The 20364-nt window shown below is 48.8% G+C and overlaps 1 protein-coding gene across 1 annotated transcript in view; it reads left to right on the top strand.

Moving 5' to 3' along the window:
• Positions 1 to 5225: 5225 nt before the first annotated feature.
• EGLN3 (egl-9 family hypoxia inducible factor 3) overlaps positions 5226 to 20364 on the top strand; it is a 29236-nt gene continuing 14097 nt past the window's right edge. The window contains exon 1 of the mRNA XM_059819414.1: positions 5226 to 5582. Coding sequence (XP_059675397.1) covers positions 5226 to 5582 — 357 coding nt within the window. The remainder of the gene's footprint in view (positions 5583 to 20364) is intronic.

Genomic DNA, 20364 nt, shown 5'->3' on the forward strand with positions numbered 1-20364 from the left:
ATAGGGGCACTTAATCCCATCAGGAAGCTGGGAATCCCACTTCCCAAAGGGCCATTTTTACACCTAGAAAGCTTTAGAAAAACTTTGAGAAAACACTCAATTGTCGCTGATGCTAACTGAGCTCCCTTAGTGCTAACAACATTTATAGGGTTGTTTTTTCCCCCCAGACTAAGATTTGGAAGATACTGGTGCACCAGTTAACATGTGTTAACAGCCTGCTACGATCAAGGCAATCTTTAGCAGATGTTAAGCTGAGTTAAAGCCCACCCTAAAGTTTTATCACATTAACTATGAACCCTAGTGCAGGCCAGATGACTGCGACAGTGAAGGGAAGGTGCAAGCAAGGGCTGAGCTATTGAACCTTCAGCCCTGCCCAAAGGCATCAGTCCCCATGGTTCCCATCCTTCCAGCAGGTCTCAAGGGCCCTGACCTGAGACAATTCAACTCTTCGGCCTGGCAGACCATGGATCTTTCTTTATGGTTTTGCTCAGGTTTGCTTTTCTGCCACCTTAGAAAATGGGATTGGCTGTGGAGGAGTCCAAAGTGTGCCAAAGCAAGTGCAAAAAGGGGGTGTGGGGGAAAAGCTGCTGAACAAGTTGCTAGATCAGCTCAAGCCGTAGCATGTACCTTTGCCCTCACAGCTGCTTTCAGTATGACATAACATTAAGGGTGCTGACAAAGGAGCTCCAGCAAGTCTTGCTCTTGTAGTCAGAGGAGACATCACACCAAAACATAGCTGCTTTGCCACTTTACCAGGAGTTGCTGCCTGCACAGCAGGCAGAGGAACGGCACAGATGCCGATGCCTCAGCTGCTTCCGTGTAAAACTAAGCCCCCAGTGAAGGTGGGTTTAAGGCTCTGGACTTCACACTTTTGAAGTGGCTGAGGCAAAAACACACGTTCCCCTCTGTCAGCCCTGCGGAGGAGACGTTGAAACCTCCAGCAGAGGGGTGGGAAGGGCAGGTGGGGTTAGCGAGCTCTTAAGCGGTCATGGCAGGATTTGCTAGCGGGGCTGTGTCATCCCCGTACAAACACTGCCTGCCCCTTGGCGAGGGGGTTGGTTTAGCCATACCAACCTCGTCAGAAAACTTCCTTCTGTAGGCAGGGCTTCAACTAGCGTCTAACTAGATCTTGAGCCGTCAGCTCTTCATCACATTGTGAGGTATTAAAAATACTATTTTTCAGTTTTGACTGATACAAAGAATAGTCTTCTTCTCTTTTCTTTCTCTCTCTGGGGCCCTTGCAGTTCAGCTCTTGGCACTGAAGTGGTCTGGCTTTCCGAAAGGAAGAATCTGAAAACAAGACTCAAAATGATTAAAACTCTCTGCTCTAAGAAGTGCGAAGCAGTTCATCTGTAAACTCTGCTGTCAAAAAAAATACATTAGCATGTAACAAGGTATTCGGGCTTTACTGACACTTACCAATTGCTCTTGTCCTCTAAAACAAATCTCCTTAAAACCATTCTGCCCGTGTGATAATGTCCTGTTTCAGTCTACTGAACTCTATTATGTACCATGGAGGCAGGTGTAAGCAACAGGTACACAGGTCTCAAAAGAGTTTTGAAAGTAAGATTCTAGAATGGAAAATAAGAAAATATAGAATTAATTTTGGAAGGGAAAATAAAAGTTTCTACAGTGTAAGGATAAACAGAGCTTTACATGGCAGAGGGATAGCTCATATATAATTGAGTGATGCAGGCTTTTTAATTAAAATGTGTTGATGCCTTTCATGCCTGTGATACACAAACTTTGTGCCTGTCCAAAGGTGCAGGTGACGTTGTGAATTACCTTATTTCACACCCTCATGCCTTTATTTGTGACCTGTGCAACACTCTTATGTTGCATATGCTACCATAGCTTTGTGCGGGGAGCTGTGGAGTGATCACAAGAAGTGCTTGGGAAGCTTCAATGTCTGGTCCTGCTCCAGCTCTGCTATTCCTCTGGGTGGTCCTTGTGCAGGATAGTATATATTGAGAACTGCTTTGCCGCTTGTATCGGCAGGTTGATGACTTCGTCTGGGAGTTACTGCAATCGCAGCCCAGCATCTCTCCAGTCAGCTTTGGTACCCCTAAGGGGAATGAGAGAGCTCTTGCAGAGTGCCTGTGGGCTAGGCAAGAATTTGCCCTTTCTTGGCGATGATGAAGGTGTGTGATAGAGATTGTGATTGTTTAGGTTACAAACTCGTTCCAGTATAATGATGTGGAGACTATTGCTGGGTGCAACCTGTATGCATGGGGAAAGAGTTTCTAATCTAAGCAATCACGATCTCTATCACACACCTTCACCATCGTCATGCTTCCCACAAAAGTCAGTGGCAAACAGGTGAAGTAAAAGAGCGCCAGTAAATAAAAATAAACAAAATCATTACTCTTGGGGCTTGTTTCTCCTGTTGTTTTATCTCCACGTGGAAAAGTAATGCGTCTGACTGGTACTGCAAATGCTAGGTGTGAAAAACACATCATGCTTCAAGGGAGCAAGCATGTTGTCCACCAGAAAACCTGATTTGCCAACAAAGGGCAGCAGATGCCCTCCTGAGGAAGACATGACTTATCGATGCTCGTGGAATAAAAGTATTTACAACTCTGTGTACATCACTCTGCAAGTGGGGCTGTGGACTTAGCTTTCTAAGACACATCTCTGACCCTCTAAGGTGGCTTTTTCTGATGCAGACCTGCCTAACTCAGAATTTCAAACTCTCGAAAGGAGAAAAATAGAGCTGTAATGCCAGAAGATACACCTCTCAGCCCTCGACTTGTCAAAATGGCAGCATTACACTTGATAAAAAGGCTAGATGTTCAGGATCTACAAATACTTGATTCTGGCATAGGACCATGAGCATGCATGTGCATGTAAACAAGAAAGAGGAGGAAAAATCCAAGAAAAATCGGAGGATTTTGGCACATCATGGCTTTCACATGACAAAAATGTGTGAACAGTATGACAATGCAGCAATAATGTTTCCTAACGTATCCAAATTTCATAACATTGACGTTTTGCAGTTGAATTAATCTTGCATCCCTTGCTGATTGTTACAGCTGCTCTTAGTTTACCGTGCCTGACTGATTTTTCAGATAAGCATTAAGGGATTAATAAGATTCAGAACTGTATCTTATTAATTATAACTACACTTTAATGTGAAGTGTGTACCTAAATCACATAAAGCCCTTTGACAATCCATATCTCACTGCTTACGAATTTATCTGATGTAAAAGTATTGCTTGGCTCTCGACAGAACTGTCAGGGAATAGCTTTAGAGGACTAGACCTGTGCTTAGAGTTATGCACTGGGGGGTGGATACTGCTGAATTCAAGGAGAGCAAACGTGGGGTACGTGACCTGCCCCTGCATGTGTCGGGGCCTGGAGTCTGCAGCTCAAGCAGCGTCAGCAACAGGGACTGCTTGTAGTCCTGACGGGGTTCGCGACTTGAAGGGAAGAAAACCACCGGCGTGGGTGTTGCCTTTTTTTGGGGCGAAATGTGCCTTGTTCTAGCTGAAATGCATGTAACTCCCGTGCCGTGAGCTGCCGCTGTGCCGCAGCGCGGGACCCGCCGCACGGCCGGGACGGGTCCCGCGCAGCCCCGCGCCCGCTGCGCGCCGGCGGCTGCGTGCGCGGGGCTCCGCCGGTGCGTAAGCGGCCTCCCGCGGGGCGCGTCCCCCAGCGGACACACGCACACACGCATCCCGCGTCCTGCGGGGGTCCCGGGCGGCGGCGGAGCCGGCGGCAGCGGTGGAGGTGCTGGCGGGGGGGGCGCGGGGGCTGCGCGGGACGCGGTGCCGAGGCGCGCGTGGGACAAGAGTGGCCGCCGCCGTGCAGGGTGGATGCCCCGGTCACACGGGCGGCTGCGGGTGGCAAAATTAGAGGGGACGGTGATGTCGGTAACCTCAGCGACGCCGAGTTAGGCGGGGACGCCTTGTCCCGCAAGGTTTCCAGCCTGGCTTGGCCGCAGACAGCGTCTCTCCGGAGTGTGTCTCTGCTTTACTTTTGGGTTCTGTGGAGGCTTTGGTTGGTTGGTTGTTGGAATCGTGGGCACGCTGTGTGTTGTGAGCGAAGCTGAGCAGTTATTTACTTTTTGCTTTTCATGAGGCATCTTTAATTGTACGCGTGCTGTTCGGACGGGATCGTATTTCGTGGCCGGCCGGTGCAGGGACAGTGTTACCGAAAACCGGTCACGCCAGGGAAAAGCGTGTTTTCGTTTGGGAGCGAGGAACGAAGTTTGTCACCGTTTGACTGAAGTCGTCCCAGCGCTGCGCGAAGTCGCTGACAGCCCGGGAGGTGCTTCCTGCCAGCAGAGCCAAACAACCTGGCAGGGGTAAATAATTAAGGGAAGTTCTATTTTATTATATAAACTTTTAAAAACCAGTGCGTTCCTCGCCCAGAAAAGCTGTACCTGCCGCCTAAAGAAACGCTTCCGTCTGGTGCTGGAACTGCCACTGCGGGAGGCGGATGTAAGAGGCGGCAGGAGAACTCCGGGGGGGCGTCTGCAACCCTCACGTGGACTAGACCGCGAGCCCCGGAGCAGGGCGAGGCGGGGTGCCGGTGGCCCCCGGCCCGGCTGCGGGACGGCTCGACGGGGCGGGGCGGGGGGGGGCCGCAGGGCCGCCGACATGCGAGGGGGGCATTCCTCAATGGCGCTGACCACGCCCACTCGCGGGGAGGCGGGGCTTACGGGGCCGCAGGCCACGCCCTCCGCGCGCACGTGTGGAATCGCCGCCGCTTGCTCCCCGAGGGCTGGCCACGCCCCGCGGCAGCCGATTGGCTGCCTGGGCTGTCGCGGGCGGGGAGAGCCTCGCCGCGCGGTGCCGCACCGCGCCGTGTCGCGCCGGGCGGGCTCCACCCACGTGCGGCGGCGCCGCGCGAGCGGGCGGTGGGGCGAGCACACATTCCGCACGTAGCCGGCGTATTAATCAGCGCGGGGCCATCTGCCGCCCCGGTCCATAAATCGGGCGGGGGTTGCCGGGCGCGGTTCCCACACGGCCCCGGGGGCCCCCGCACGCTGCTCGGGCGACGGCAGCAGCGCGGGGCTCCGGCAGCACCGCCGCCCCCGCAGCGCCGGGCCGCGGAGCGCAGCGCAGCCCGCCGCGGCGGCGAAAGTTGCGCCTCGCCTCGCCTGGCCCCGCGCCGCGGCGGAGCCCCTGCCCGGCTCGGCCTGGAGCCGGCGGCGGCCCGGCGGGCATCGCCTCCCGACGCGGCCGCCGGCAGGGCAGCGGCGCGCCCGTCCCCGCAGCGCCATGCCGCTGGGGCACATCATGAGGCTCGACCTGGAGAGGATCGCCCTGGAGTACGTCGTGCCCTGCCTGCACGACATCGGCTTCTGCTACCTGGACAACTTCCTGGGGGAGGTGGTGGGGGACTGCGTGCTGGAGCGGGTGAAGCGGATGCACCGCGACGGGGAGCTGGCCGACGGGCAGCTGGCCGGCCCCAGCCGCGGCGTCGCCAAGCGGCACCTCCGCGGCGACCAGATCAAGTGGATCGGGGGCACGGAGGAGGGCTGCGAGGCCATCAACTTCCTCCTCACGCTGATCGACCGGCTGGTGATGTACTGCGGGAGCCGGCTCGGCAAGTACTACGTGAAGGAGCGATCCAAGGTAAGGGGCCGCGGGGCCCCGGCCCGGCACCGGCTCCCGGCCGGAGCGACCCGCCTCGCAGTTCTCGGCGGGACCGGGCGGAAAGTTTCCACGGGCTCCCCCGCCTCCCGTGTCGCGTCCTCGCTGTCCGCCGTGTCTGTGGCTTCGGCAGCCCCCGCTGGGCTGTCCCCTCAGCACCGCTCTGGGTGGCGGAGGCGCCGTGGGCTGCCGCGGGGACGCCCGCGCCGGGCAGCCCTTGCCGGCGGCGGGCGGGTGCGAAGGTCTCGCTAAACAGGCGTCCGCGGCAGCGGGGCTGCCCGCTGCGCCCCGCCGGTGCCGGCAGCGCTCCGGGGCGGCTCACCGCCGTGCCCTGTGCTGGGTCTTCGCCGGCCTCCACGGTTGCCGGACCCCGGCCAGGCCCTTGCCTGTAGCCGTCGGGGATCACTTCGCAGCCGACCGGGGGGCTGCAGGCGGCACCCCACTCCCCGGCGCTGGGGCCGGAGCCTTGACCGGGACTTTCCTTTGGAGGATTGTTTCAGGAGGAGGGAAGAGCTGCCTACCCCTTCCCTGCGCACGTACACGGCTCGGATCCGATTATTTGGTTGTTTGCGCCCGTGTGATAGTGTTATCCAAAGTAGTTTCGATGGTCCAGCTCATGCCAGCGTCCTACAGCTGAAGAGGTTATCGTTGCTGCGTTGGGTACGTGGCACAAAATAAGGGATGCTCTGTTTGAGCACAGCAAACTTTCTTCTTTTTTTGAAGGGGAGAGTTGTTTTCTTCTAGGCTTTTTTGCTCAGAAATGGAGAGGAGACTTGTATTATAGGTTTCTTTCCCAATGAAGTTTGTTTGCACTTGCCCTGTCATCACTTCAGTTTGGGCTAACTTGGCTTTGCTTTTCTTGTCTGTTTTGCTGTGGCAAAGTGGACTGGCTTGGAACTAAGTTTGCTTCGTTGTCCCGAATGTTGAAAACATCCCCATTTCTTTATTTCTGACTTGAATTTTATAGTATGTAACACACTTTCAGAACATCCACTTCTTTTAGAGATATGCCAGAAATAGAAACAATGAAACTTTTAAAAATTACAAAAGTGAAGTTAGGCATTTCTTTTGGTCCTAACTTGCACTGAACTAAGGGGATATGTGAGTAGTGCTGAGATTTTTTTTTTCACAGAAAACAAAGAAAACAGTATGGTGATGTTTACCAGTTGCTTGGGTATGTGCATGCACCATGTGTGTCGTCCTCCTCCCCACTTCTACGTGGTTGTGAGAGTAATAAAAGGTTGAAATGTTGCTTCTGTGCTTAGTTCCACTGAACTACTGATTATCAGTTCAGTTAAAGCGTGGGTAGATTTGGTTTAAAATGTGAGTAGACTGGATTTCACTTGTTCCTGATGGGAGCCTGGTGTTAGGAGGTATAAATAACCATTTTGCTTTGGCACGCCTTTAAGGTCATCCTAGGTCTTTCTCTGGGTGACTTCTGTTTGCCTGATTGCTGCTGAAAGTGCATTGCTGGCCACCTGGAGGGGAGAAATCCCAGGGTCTTATGTTAAAGTTGTACTGGAGTGAAAGGAGCTGGTCCAGCATTTGTACAAGATATTTAGAGAAAGAGTCAACTGGATGCCTGAAGGCTCTTGGCACTGGCTGGGGAAAAGGGACTTTTCGGGAGTGACCCTGGGTTGTAGAGGTGATTTTAAAACTGAGTTGTGGTGTTCTTGTAATCATTTTTGTACAAATAGTAATAACAGACAGGACAGAACTTGTTTTATAAATAGATATCAAGCTACTTGCTGTAAAGAGAGACTTCTGGGCCTTGTGCTTTAGCATGGAAGGTGTCAGACTCCAAACAGCACATGGAAGTGCTACATGACAGTCCAGGACTGAAAGGGACTCAATATCATTTGTAAAACTAACTGCGGAGAAATTTCCATCAGAAATTAATAGTAACCAATCCCCTTATTATTATAATAAGTACCATGGATACGTGAGGCCCTGGAATAGCAACTGCCATCTGTAACTGAGATGTGGGATGCCTTCAGCAGGAAGATTATTCCGATGACTAACCAACTGACTACTGTAGTGCATGCAGGTTCCCACGTCGTCTATAGACATTTCCCTTCCACCATTAAACCTGCACGTTTTGCTTATCTTCTAAAGTTTTGTGAATGCATACAAGAAAATACCAAATTCAGTGTATTTTAATTTTATCTGCTAGATTATACACATAAATGGATGCCCAGAAAACTTCCATGGCTTAACATTTGGAGGGGTGTGGGGTGTTTCTGAGCAACTGGACAAGAACTTCTTAGCTGGACATGTGCTATTCGAATTTATTGTTTTGGGATATAGGTTTTAGATGGGGCTAAGAGTCCAGAGCAATTTTTTTAAAGTGTAAGCCTTTGGCTTCATGATAACTCTTCTTGTCATGGAAGTGAATCTATGTAATATCAGCCTCATCGTTCTTGAGAGGTTTATGCTTTTAAAACAATAGTATGACTTTAATCTTCAGCCTAAGTGTTGGAAGAGAGGGAGAGGTTTGCTTAGTAAATGAACTTCTGTCAGCTTACTGTCTGCTTAGTGTGATGTGCTTCACATTTTTTTTGTAGCTACACAAACATAAGAAGACAGGAATGACTTTTGTCCAATAAAGGAAGCTTTCCTTGTAGCTACATGAGAGAAATGAGTCAGGATTTTGCCGTTTCCAAATTACTTCCAACAGCATTACAAGCAAGTTAAGATTGCATCAAAGAGAATGGATGGAAGTAAAATGTGGCAAGGGTACTGGATACCCTTAAGAGCCGTTGGTTGACATTTGAGGGCTGATAAAGAAAGGTAACCTTTCATCTTTGCAGACCAGTGATCCAAAGCTATCTTTGGAATAATTCATATTTAAAAATATTAGCTGACATGGTTAAATGACCAAAATAACCAGAAAACATTCTTCTAAAGGACTCTTCTGTTGACAGACCCAATGTACTGCTTGTTGGCTTCTCCATTCTCCTCAACTAGAGTTTCTATTTTCTGGTAAAATAATACCATGGTTCCTCTTTTGTAGTAGGTAAATAGCTAAGGATCTCACCAAGGCATTGTTGACCCAGGCTGAGTCCTCTCCTCAGTGTGAGAAGCTTCACATCCTTGTGCAGAGGGGCGCTCTGGCCTGAGGAGAGAGGCCAGTCTGGTTTTGAGGATCTGTTTCCATGCTGCTGGAGCTTTGACACTTGGAGAAAAGCTGGTGGGTGGTTTGGGCTGGGAAGCGGGGCCACAGCTTGGTCTCCATGGGCAGTCACCTGGAGTACCCCCAGGTCAGGTGGTGCTCCGGGGACCGCGGGTGAAAGCGTGATGCGCTGCAGCTTCTGACTCTTCAGGTCTCAAAGTCCCTTCTTGGGGTTAATTGGGGTTTGTGGAGGCTTGAGGGGATGGTGGAGGTGATCCTGTTTGTAAAAGGTTTTAGCCCACTTGCAAATGAATATTGCTGAGGTGCAGAGGTGGCACAGGGGCCTGCCTAGTATTGCAAAATTTTCCGGAGGGCACTTACAAAATTTTGTAGGCGGTGAAATGTCTGCCCTGTAGAAAAATAATCCCTGTATTATGAATAAATCAAAGCAACAACATTAAAAACAACCTCCCCAAACCAAGGCAGGAAAATATTCTAGAAGAAAAGCAATTTAAGAAATTTCTCCTTCAAGACTTAAGAAAGGAATTTTTTTTTAAAGTCAGAAGCTGTATATGTGCCAGGTGCTGTGGAATTCGGGATATCCATCCCTTTGGCAGCCTCAGATGCTGCAGAGCCTCGGGACCCCTGGGCCCTGGAAGTCCCTCCTGTAGGGAGGCAGGGGAGCGGGCTGGCAGGAGGCGGGTCGGCTGGCTGGTGTGCGGAAACTGTAAAAGCTGCGTTTGCAGAGGGGTGCCTGGATAGCTCATCTGCTGCTGAGAGGCTGTGGCTATTCCCCCTTTCACATTTTGCCTCCGCTGGAGAAGGGCAGCTCTCCCCCATGTCAGGCAGGGTCCCAGGGCGATGCTGTCAGTGCCTGCTGACCTGGGCCACCTTGGCTGAGTCAGCACTTGACGTGCTGCCAGTGGGCTGTGTTGGCCCTCACGCAGGGGTGGAAGGTATTTTGTTGGTCCTCACGCAGGGGAACTTTTGAACTGGCATGGCTGTGCTCTGCGTGGACTCTGCACCCCGGTCCTGACAGCAGTGTGTCCACCTGTGAGTCACTGGTACCCTCTTGCATGCTGCCATGGGTTGAAATCCATGTCGGGGCTGCCTTTGGGGACCTCGAGCTCATCTTGCACCTGCTGGACACCAGTGAGCCCCACTGGATAGAAAATAAGGCAAGAAGTCATAATCCAAAGAGCTGACCTGTGTTGAAGGAAGCCCATGACTGCTGTTTTTAGCTCAGAACCCAAATGCTCGCATTTGGTGTCCAGTATGTGGCCTGAAGTTAAAAAAAAATGTTTTCAATATGAGATTAGTTAGTTTAGAAGTCCCTGTTGGGATGTGAACCCTCTTGAAACCTTGCTTCAAAATCTCCACGTGGGCCTTTCACTTTTTTATGGGATGTTTTCTGCATCCTCTGCCTGTAGCCATGACACCTCCCTGCTCACCCTACCCTGGTGGGCCCTTTCTGGCTGTCGCAGGAGAAGTGGGTCTTCTGTGGTGGCACTTCATGGCTAGTGAGTGTTTGCTGAAAACCAGAGCAGCGCCTTCTGCCTACCACATGATGGGGTGTTCTTAGGTAGGTTTTGAAATATGGTCCGTCTAGCAGGTTGTTACCAAGATTTCTGCTCCTGAGGATTGAAGAAATACATGAAATGTCACAGGCTTGGGTTGAGTGGTTTTACCAACTCCTCATAACTCAGGTAATGAGGTGAGATATTTTTGCATTTATTTATTAAGAAAGAAAAGTTCTGTTCAACAGCACTCAAATTCTGTCCTTTGCAATTAAAACACAGAGTGAAATGCTGTATTTTTGGATTTGAGGTGCGGATGCAAGGAGCATGGTAAGAGAAACCTGGCTATAGAGCTGAAGAGCAATACTGCCTGTAGAAATATACTGGTTTACTATATGTTACAAAGGATTTTTGATACTTGCATAGCAGCATGCCTTGCAGTTAGTTTACAATGGGAGGTCTGATGAATACCACCATCCAGAAGAAATATGCATAATTTCTCTTTCTTCTAATCAAATGCACATGTTCTGGCATAATGGGTAAGTTCAAATCTGTTCTTCTGGCTGGCTGCCGGCAGAGTCCAGAGCCACTGGAACTGTAAATACAACAGACAAGTCATTTTATGATATCAGACTGAGGAATTCAGTATTGGCACAGATCCTAGAGTGGTTGCTTTGGCTTGGTGTCAAAGCTGATGTTTATATCTGTGTTTGTCAAGCAAGATTAGTTAGCCTGGTTAATTATACACAGGAATGTATAATTTTTACTTGACAATCAGAGCATTAAATGAGTATAAACCTGGGCATATTGGCTCCTGTTTTTGTTCATCATCAAATTATTCTCAATGACCTTTTGAAACTTTCAAAAGGTACTTCTTCTCTGAAAGGGGCACTTGAAGAATGTTTCAGATTGCTTCTTCACTCAGCAGGGACAGGGTATTTGGAGAAAGGGGTCAGTATTTTACAGACAGTGATGCCCGTATCTGTAAGTGGGTTCAGAAGTGTGGGTAGCCTCTAGGGAATGGTGTTTGAGCTCATCCTTGGGTGTTGAATTACAAGCAGCTTGAATTTGGTACCTGTTACGTATCCTGCCTCTTCAGAACCTGACTGTAGTCCACTGGTAGACTTGATAGGCAGTCCGTGGTAGGCAGTGGAAAAAATGTGCTGTCTTCGGTGTGCGTTACGCCAGAGCCTTTGGCAGCCAGGTAGCTGCTGTTGGTCCTCCTTTCCCTCTCCTATGGAGGAAAAGTCTGTAACCACCCAGAGACCTTTCTTACACCACGTTAGGAGCCTGTCCATGTGCTTCACAGTCGTAGTTGCAGAGGAAGGCAGAAGGTGGCTAATACAGTAAGAGAAGGGAAATAAGTTTGAGCTCTCAGGCAACATGAAGAGCAGAGTAGTCTGTTTATCCTGAGTTTGTGCATGTGTTTGTGGCATCAGGGCAGGTTACTTGACTTTTTTTATATTGTCTGTAGTTTTGCAGTCAAGCAATGCTTAATGAGTCTTATTAGACTCCAGAGTTACACAACGATGGCAAAGCAGTGAGGTTTTCCACAACCTGTCCCATACTGGTAGCACATTTTCCTTAGTGCCTTCTTATCCATTGCACTGATACCAGTCCTTTCCAGTACCACTACCTCAGCTCTTGAAGCCAGAGACTTGCAGTGGTAGCCCTACTGGTGTGCCGCAAATATCCCTATTACTTGCAAGCCCTAAGTAAATACATGCCTCTCAGTTTGTTTTTGTATGAAGGCTCATTGCTCATTATATGTCAGTGTAAACCTTCCACAGCTGTGTGGGGAGGGACACTGTAATACAGGTGGCATTAATGCCTCTGGGTATGGGGAGTGTTTGCCCTTTGGACTGGGGGTGTGTGTACAGCATTGCAAGGCACGGTATCCTTGGGAGAGCCACTGGGGAAAACAGCAAGATTCAGAGTTCAGTGCCCCTTCCCGCTGAGCTGGCATTTTGGGAGGGAGGGGAGCTGGTCCTTGCTATTAACATTTGTACACAGCCTTTTCCCAAGGTAATTATTAATGAATAATTCAGTTAATTACAGCTCACTGCTAATAACAGTATATGTTTAAATGGAGATGCATTGATGCTGTAACACGGATGCAGGGCAGCAAGTACACAGTAAAAGTGAACTTGCTTCTTTGCATTAAGGATTCCAGCTGTCTGTGTTAATCCCACTGTCTTTATTTGATTTCACAGGAAACTCTTCTTTCTTTGACTTCTGAACTTACCTGGATGGTGGCTCAATGTCATACAGCCTTACCCTGCATGTTGCTTCCAGAGCAATTTGCTTGATTTAGTATATGGAAGTGTCTTTGCCCTCCTCTTTCTCCTATGCTGCACAGATTTTTTTAAAAATTCTTTTCCTGGGGTGGTGGTGATGTTCAACAGTGTCTGTACTCCCTCAGCAATTCCTTTCCATATGTGGTAGGGGTGGGATAGAGGGAGAAGATAGTGACCCAAACACGAATGCATTTTTAATCAGGTGAAATCTTGATGTTTGCTGAACAGTCTTGGACACACTTGGAAGAGATCAATACTTTTATCAAATGTTTCAAGATGACTCTTACAAAGTCAAAGTACTTTTTTTTTTTTGAGGTATTCACTTTTAAAAAAGCTTTCTCCTGCTCCTGTTTCAATTGGATTGTCTTTTCACATTGTGTAATAGGTCAGGGACAAGTGGTCCTTTGGCACCAGCAGGCCATATAGTGCTCATCCATCTTGCAGTGGATGGCTTGTGAGAATGAGGAGGTCGGGAAGGGAAGCCTGTGAGTAAGTGTTGCTGGTTTTAGATTTATGGAGAAGGAGGATGTGAGCATACCAACTCGAGGGAATTTGAAGCCCTGGATTGGATTTATCATGACTGTAATCCTTCTGTCACAAAGCTGAAGACTGAAACAATGTTGTTAGAAAGCTGCCAGCAACACAAGACTCCATAAGCTTCTGTGAAAAGGTTTTATTGGATTAGTAGAGGAGCTCTTGGGTAGAGGTGTTTTGGCAACTGCTTCTGGAACCTGTGCCTAGGGCAGCTGATGGCCCCTGAGGTGGGCTCCAGGGTGAATAACTGATGCATTGGCATAGAACGTGGGGGGGCTTGACAAAAGATTTTGATTGATGCGTAACATTACATAGCAATTTGTTTTAGACCTTTTATTGCTTTGAAAAGAGATGATAGGAAGTTGGTCAGAAAAGCAAGAAGGTTTCTCTAGCTGTTCAGGCAGTGAGGTGGAGGAGGAAAATGGATGGAGGCTCATGCCAAGTAGACTATCTTCGACTGTTTAAACTATTCACAGGCATGTCATCCCATCAGCACACCACTCCTGACTTCCTGCAAGTGATTTGGGGAGAGCTGTAAGCCCCGTTTCCCCTCCATCACTCACTCACACATACGCATCTGCTATCTCAGTGACAGAAAGGAGCTTTTCCCTACAGTCATTTTTCTCTTGTCATTGTGTTTTGATAAGATTAATAGGCAAAGAAACTTAGTGCCACCATGCAAAGCACTTAATAGAAAGCAGTTGATTAAACAAGCTACTTGTTGCTTTGATTTTTCACAAATAAAGTAATGGAAGAGATTTTAGTGACCATAATGTTTTCATGGAGGCTCACTAAATGTTCATGCTACCAGCCACCCAGTTTAAAATTAATGGCATAAGTTGCAGGAGTGCAGCATAGCACACTATCTGCACAGACTGGAAACAGTTTGTCCAAAGCTTTGTCAGCTGGAAATAGCAGGGTAGCTATGTCTTTTGCCAAGCATCAGGGAATTGCATCCTACTTTGTAGCAAAAAGACAACCATTTTGAGTCTCGTATAGTTCATATGAATCCTTTGATCATGATAGACTCTTTTCTGTGCTTTCTTTTTGGACCTGAAAATCTGAACAAGAAATATGTTTGCATTTTTCTTGTCTATAAGTCATAATAATAATGAATCATTGATTATGTCTTCTTGCACTGTAATTTTTTATACAAATTGATAAGGCAAGGTTTTGGCCCCAGTTCAGCAATTCACTTAAGTACTTTTTTTTTAAAGGCTCTTTGAAGTCAATGGGACTGAAGCACATCCTTTGCTTCTTGGCTTAGACTATGCTAGAATATATTTAGAAAACTTCAGGAAGAGTTGCAGTGATTTCTTGTGCTGTCCCCAGTCTTTGTCTACGTTTTGTCTTAGATTTGAAATACGGGCCAATTTTTACATGGTGTCTTGGGAGGGAGCAAGGAGCCTTACTTGATGGAAGTTACAGATAGCGGTTACGATTTTTATCTGAACATTGCAATTGACTGTCTTGCGGCAAACCTGTCTTATACCATTAACACTAGCAGTTATTCCAGTAATGCATGCAGGGAGATAGGTGCTAGTCAGTGCCAGCTGGGGAACGCCACCCTGAATGGGAAAAGCCTGGTGTGCGAGGCACTGTTGGACAGCAGGATCCGAGGCGGTGGATGCCGATGCTGGCATGGAGCCCCCCAACTGCTCCGAGGCTCCAGGGAGTGATGAAAGTCTCTTGCACACAGCCTGTTGCTGGACCATGTGGGTCGAAAAAAAAAATGCAAAACCAGGGGAATTTGGGAGAGGAGATATTAAAAAAAAAAAGGGGGGGGGGGGGAGAAGTGTCAGTGAGTCCTCAACTTGCCGGTTCCTAGGTTGTTAACAGTCTTAAGGTGTTGTGCTTGCTGCTGAAGACTATGTGTGTTAACTGCAGCTTCCCCTTCTGATTTCCCATAACGAATCTGGTAGAAGTGGTTTGAGAAGTGGAAAAAAGAGAAGCTTCACTGTAAATGCTCTAACATGTCCTGCTGTTAAGGCATGACACCATGACTAGATGTGCACAAACAGAACAGGGTCCCCCAGGATGTATCGATAACTCTGTTCTTTACAGTGTTCACCAATGTTTCCGCTTCCCTAAATTAACTTGTCCTCTGTCTTCCATTGTCTGTGGAGCATGTGCATGGTGTCTCTGAAGCAGGCCAACAGGAAGGGTCACTGCCTGGTTAACTGTTTTACAGACTTCCTCTTCACGGAGGAGCAGTAAGAGGATTTGAGAATGCCGGTCCTCATTGCCAGATTTACCATAATTCAGCATTTGATGGTGGTCAAAGGCTGAAATGTCAAGGTTGTGCATTTTACCGTTATATTTCTCAGTGCATAACTTGATGTCTAACTGGTGACCTAAAGGCTCAGTGCCAGTCTGACACTCACAGTGATAATTTCTGGGCAAGGATGAAAATGTAGTTGACTTGTTTTTTGTTTGATTGTTTCTTTACACTTATCTAAGATGTCTGTGACTGAAACAAATACAATTTTTTTCTTTCTTAGTTTACTTTTCTTTTGCTGGCACTTGGTTAAAAGCCTGTTTCACTGCTTACTATCCATAGAAGCTGTTGCTGCTAATTATGAGCTGTATTAGTACAATGCTTTGGCTGCGGTTAGGAAGGGCACCGTTTGTGCCAATGGTGACCATAGCTATGGGCAGACATAGTACCTACTTCATTCCCACACCTAAATATGCATAGGTAGTCCTATAGCTCTGACTTGCCACAACGTATCTGTCCTGCCTTCTCCCTCTGTTTCCCACTGCGGAGAACTACTTGTGTCCCACACCTCTAGCAAAGCCAGCTGCAGCCCCTCACCAAGGGGTTTCTTATCCCCACTCTTACCACGGCCTGTCATGCCTGTGCAGCCACCATCTCTCACCTCCATCCCAGGGAACAGGAGAGACAGGGATGAGGGCTACTTCCTCTGGCTGCCCAACCAGCTGGCATCCTGGGAGAGCAGCTCCTGTCCAACCTCTGGCTTGGCTCACCCCTGGCTGCCCCTGCGGGGGCTCCGAGTACATGCTGCTCTTGTCACACTGGCTGCCAGAGAGGAAAGGTTTTGGAGAGGAAGAGGAAAAACGAGGGAATAGAGCCAGAAAGACCACTCCAGGCTTTCTGCATCCTCAGGAAGCATTCTGAACCTGCACCAGAGAGACCACCTCCCTGCTCAACAGTTGCTGTGCTTCCTGCAAAAACTACCTGAAATGCTGAGGAACATTATTACTTTCAGACCCAGTCCTGAACTGGGTCTTGAGAAACCTCCCAAGGGCTGTTGGCTTCAGTGAGTTGCAGTGGGAATGGCCGGGTAAGGCTCCAGAGGGGACTGCGGCAATGCAGCGCAGCAGGCGCCGGATGGGGCCGGCGGGGAAGCTGGGGAGGACACCCTTCAGGCATGGCTGCGTCCCTGTGCAGGGCCACTGCCCCGGCCGGCGGGTCAAAGTCTGTGGCAGCAGCTGCAACGCAGCCAGCCTGGAGGGTTGGTCTCTTCTGTCAGGTGGTGGCAGCATAAATCCGTGGGAGAGGCCTGACCAGTGGAAAAAGAAGTGGGAATTCAGCAGCCCACGTTTAAATCCAGAGTCTGATGTTGCCCCGCAGCTGGGTTTAGGAGCAGGCTTCCTTGTCTATGAGTTGAGAGCTTTTGTGAATAGCTTTAAGATGTGCGACTGTAAGGGTGTGCAAATGTAAGGCTGGAGCTCAATTTGTTGTGTGGGTGCACGTCTGGGTTTATGCATGCTTTCTTTGTTCAGAGTTGCCCAGTGTCTGTGTACACACGTTGTACTGGTGCAAGTACCAACTGTGTAGATGGTGGCGAGGGCAGGCACTACAACACTTAGAAGGATTTTTTTTTAGTAATACATTTTATTGCCTAACCTTAGAACAGGTGTATAGTTATATTATTACAGAATTGCCTTGAATCTGAATAGCTTGTTTCCCTTCCTGTGTGGAAAGATGCTGTGTCACTGTATACACCTTCATCCCCTGCAACTGCAGCCACACCAGAGAGATTGCACTGTTGCAATGTACAAGTGTAGTCAGGGCAGTGCAACTTTACGTGCAGGCAAAGCCTTAGAGGTAAAGACTACACATGTTGCTTAAGCATAGCAGAAAGTATTTCTGATGGTAATTTATTATAGGTAATTTTAATGAGTTTTACCCATAAACGTTCATTTACACAAAATCCTGTGCAGGAATAAATGTACTGTTAGCTAGGCAAGGTCCTCTGACAAGGTGGTGGGGGAGCAAAAGAAGGGTGGGGGGTGAGTGAGATGGCTTCCTTCCAAAGTTAACAAAGGAGATAACTGGTCTCATCAATTAGCCTTAATTTGGTGCTACTGCTGTGATAACAAACACTTGAGAACCGTTCATCTCCGTTTATGGAGTGCGGTAATGTCTCAGCAGCCTCAGAAGCCCAGACGGCTCTGACAGTTTTGGGAGGACCCTTGAGGCATATTTGGGGTACCTGCCAAGTGTGATGGCCCTGCCTTCCTCTCTGGCAGCGGAGGGAGACTTTCGCCGAGCCAAAGGGGACAAAGAGCATCTCCCCGGTGTGGTGCTGCCTGCGCCGCGGCGGGAGCGTCCGCGGCCGGGCGAGGAGCCCCGGGCGGGGGCCCCACGGCGGGACCGTGCCGCGGGGCTGGGGCCTCGCCTCCCCTTGGCACATCTGCTTCCAGGCGGTGGCTCGTCACCTCCTCGGCCTGCGGGCACCCGGGGCTGCCGCCTGTGAGCCTCTGCAGCGGCAGGCTCACGGCAGGCGTTGGGGTGCTGCCTGCCGTCTGTGAGCTGGTAAAAGTCTTGTGGGCAGCGTTGCTCACTCGCCCTGGGCCCACGGGCTAAAAATAGATGGATAATAGTGAAAAAGGGATGTTGGCCAGCTCGGGCAACTCCGACACCAGCAAAACACGGTTTGCCTGTGCTGTGGCCGTCTTTCCTGACCTTTAACACACCCACAAGAGCATCAAAATATGTAGAGTTCTTTAAATGTTGCAGGAAAAAAAAAAGTGGTGTAAACATCTGAGTGATTAGTAGCAGAACTGAAAAGGTCTTAAGTGCTGACAAAGAATGAAAGGCTGGAATATTTAAGGAACTGTGAAATTCTCTTTCTACCACTCAGAGGAGGATATTCCGCAGAGGATGTCTGCTGGTTACCATGCCTTCATTCCCCGCTGAGAACCCGAACGTACAGGGATGGTCCTTACAGATTTTCTTAATGAGCCTGCACTTACTTACGAATTTGCTTTTCTGTGGGGGTGGCGCTTGTCACCGTGTCCCCTGGGACTCATTACAGGGGACGCTTTCTCTGTCTGCATTGATTGCTCGGGAGGCTTTCTCGTTAGTGCAGGTTTGGTTCTTGGGGGAGAGGAGGCGAGTGGAAGAGCTTTCCGGGTGATGAAAGAGGGCTTCAAGAACAAGCAAAAATAATCCTACAATTTAATTAAACGCAGTATTTTTTAAAAAGTGTGGGAGATAAGTGTGCGTACCTGCATGCGTGTGTGCAGCAGGAGGGGGAGGGAGACCAGTAAGAACCAGAACAGAGGAGGGCCTTGAGCGTCTGTGTGCTGCAAGCGTGGGTTTCCCCCCTTCCCTCCCCAGCGCCTCTGCGAAGTGTGCTCTGGAGTAAGTTTGCGTTTGATCGCCGATCGCCTCACGCTCCGCACGTAGCACTGTCGTTAAGCCATCATCTCGCTGGCCTGAAGCCAGGGCTCGGCGGCGCAGGGGCGGGCGGTCTTTCTAAACTGAAACAGCCTTTATTGATATGTTCATGCACTGCGCATGTTTACAGCTGCTAATTGGAGGCTTAATCTGAATATCCTTGACTGAACTAATTCACTGGCAATAGCCTTTTAAATGTCAGGTCCTGCCGTGATGGTATGCCTGCTCTTCACAGCGCGCCAATCTCCTCCGAAACTGTGTTGTCTCCGTGTGCATGCAAGGCACGACGACGGAGTAACGTCGCAACCTAAAATGCAGCTTTAGGCCGGAGGAGGATGTAGAATAAAAATCTTACCTGATTTTACCATTGCAGAATGCAAGAGAGGAGCACTGGGGAACTGGAGAAAAGCATTAACTGACATACGTGTAGAAGTATGTAGATAATTAAACATACAACAAAGGAGGTTAATCCTTTTAATTGTTAGAAGAGGCAAAGACGCTCACTGCAAGGACAGTTGTGATCCTATGGCAATTTTAGATTTCTTTCCTTAAACTTAAATAGTATTCTGTTGTTTTTTGTTTTTTTCCCCTAGCCCTGCCAAGAGGGTGAACAGAGAATTTGGGTGGTGGTCTGAAAGCAAGAGGCATTATTTTACTTGGCTTAAAAAAAAAATGCAATGTAGACAGCCTACAAAGGAAGATGAATGCCTGGGACACTCTTGCCCAGGAAACCACAAGTCCGATTTCTCTCCTCAAAAGCCTGGAGAACTCCCTCGGTCAGGTCCTTTTGCTGTTTCCTGATTTGCCCCTTCACTTTAGGATCCCAGGGAACATCCAGCAACGGGGACAGCTCAATAAAACTCACTACTGTCTCCAAGGCTTGGTTCACAAATGCTCCCTATTCTCTTGGCGGTGGTGGACAGCTACCACCGACACGAGGCATGGCTGTTCCATGCCTTCCCACTTCACAGCGGCATTGCCCTGGCAGCCAGTTTGAACTTGAAGGGCATCCAGATTTATCTCTAAGTGGGTGTTCTGCTAAGAAAAGAAATAAAAAAATAGTCACGAGCCAAAGCTGTCCTTCACATTAATAGGACTCTTCAGGCCATGAAGAGCTAAATTTTGTTGCCAATCGTTAGAAAAGCTTCCTAAGCCCCATCACAGATTCATTTAATAGGGAGCTCATTTTTAAAGCAGCGTCGGTCTGTGATCTAGCTTCCTTATAGACAGATTCCGTAAGATTTGAAAGCTTATTAGGGGCTTTTTGAGCTACCACTAGATAACATGCTAGTCATCAACAGCTGTGCGGCATGGATGTAATCCATGAACAGAGCTTTCATAGGTAATTCTTTGTTTCTACCCTTAGTTCCAAAAGAAATTTAGTAAGGAGGAAGAGTTTTCCGTCTTACGGTAGTTAGGATAATATCAGGTAATATAGCTTTTTCGTTGCTAAGCAAAGATAAACCAGTATATTTGCATCTTTTTCCTGCAGATGAGAACACTACTGTCTCCCACAATTCCCACTTTCAGGGTGTTCCTCAAAAAAATCTCCAAAATGTGTCTCAGTGCGCCTGGAAACAATAATCCAGCTAAAATGGTGCATATGAAAGACCAAAATAGAATAAAAAGGGAGACATGAACTTTCCAGTTCCTG

This window comes from Gavia stellata, chromosome 7 (assembly GCF_030936135.1).
Source record: "Gavia stellata isolate bGavSte3 chromosome 7, bGavSte3.hap2, whole genome shotgun sequence".
NCBI lineage: Eukaryota > Metazoa > Chordata > Aves > Gaviiformes > Gaviidae > Gavia > Gavia stellata.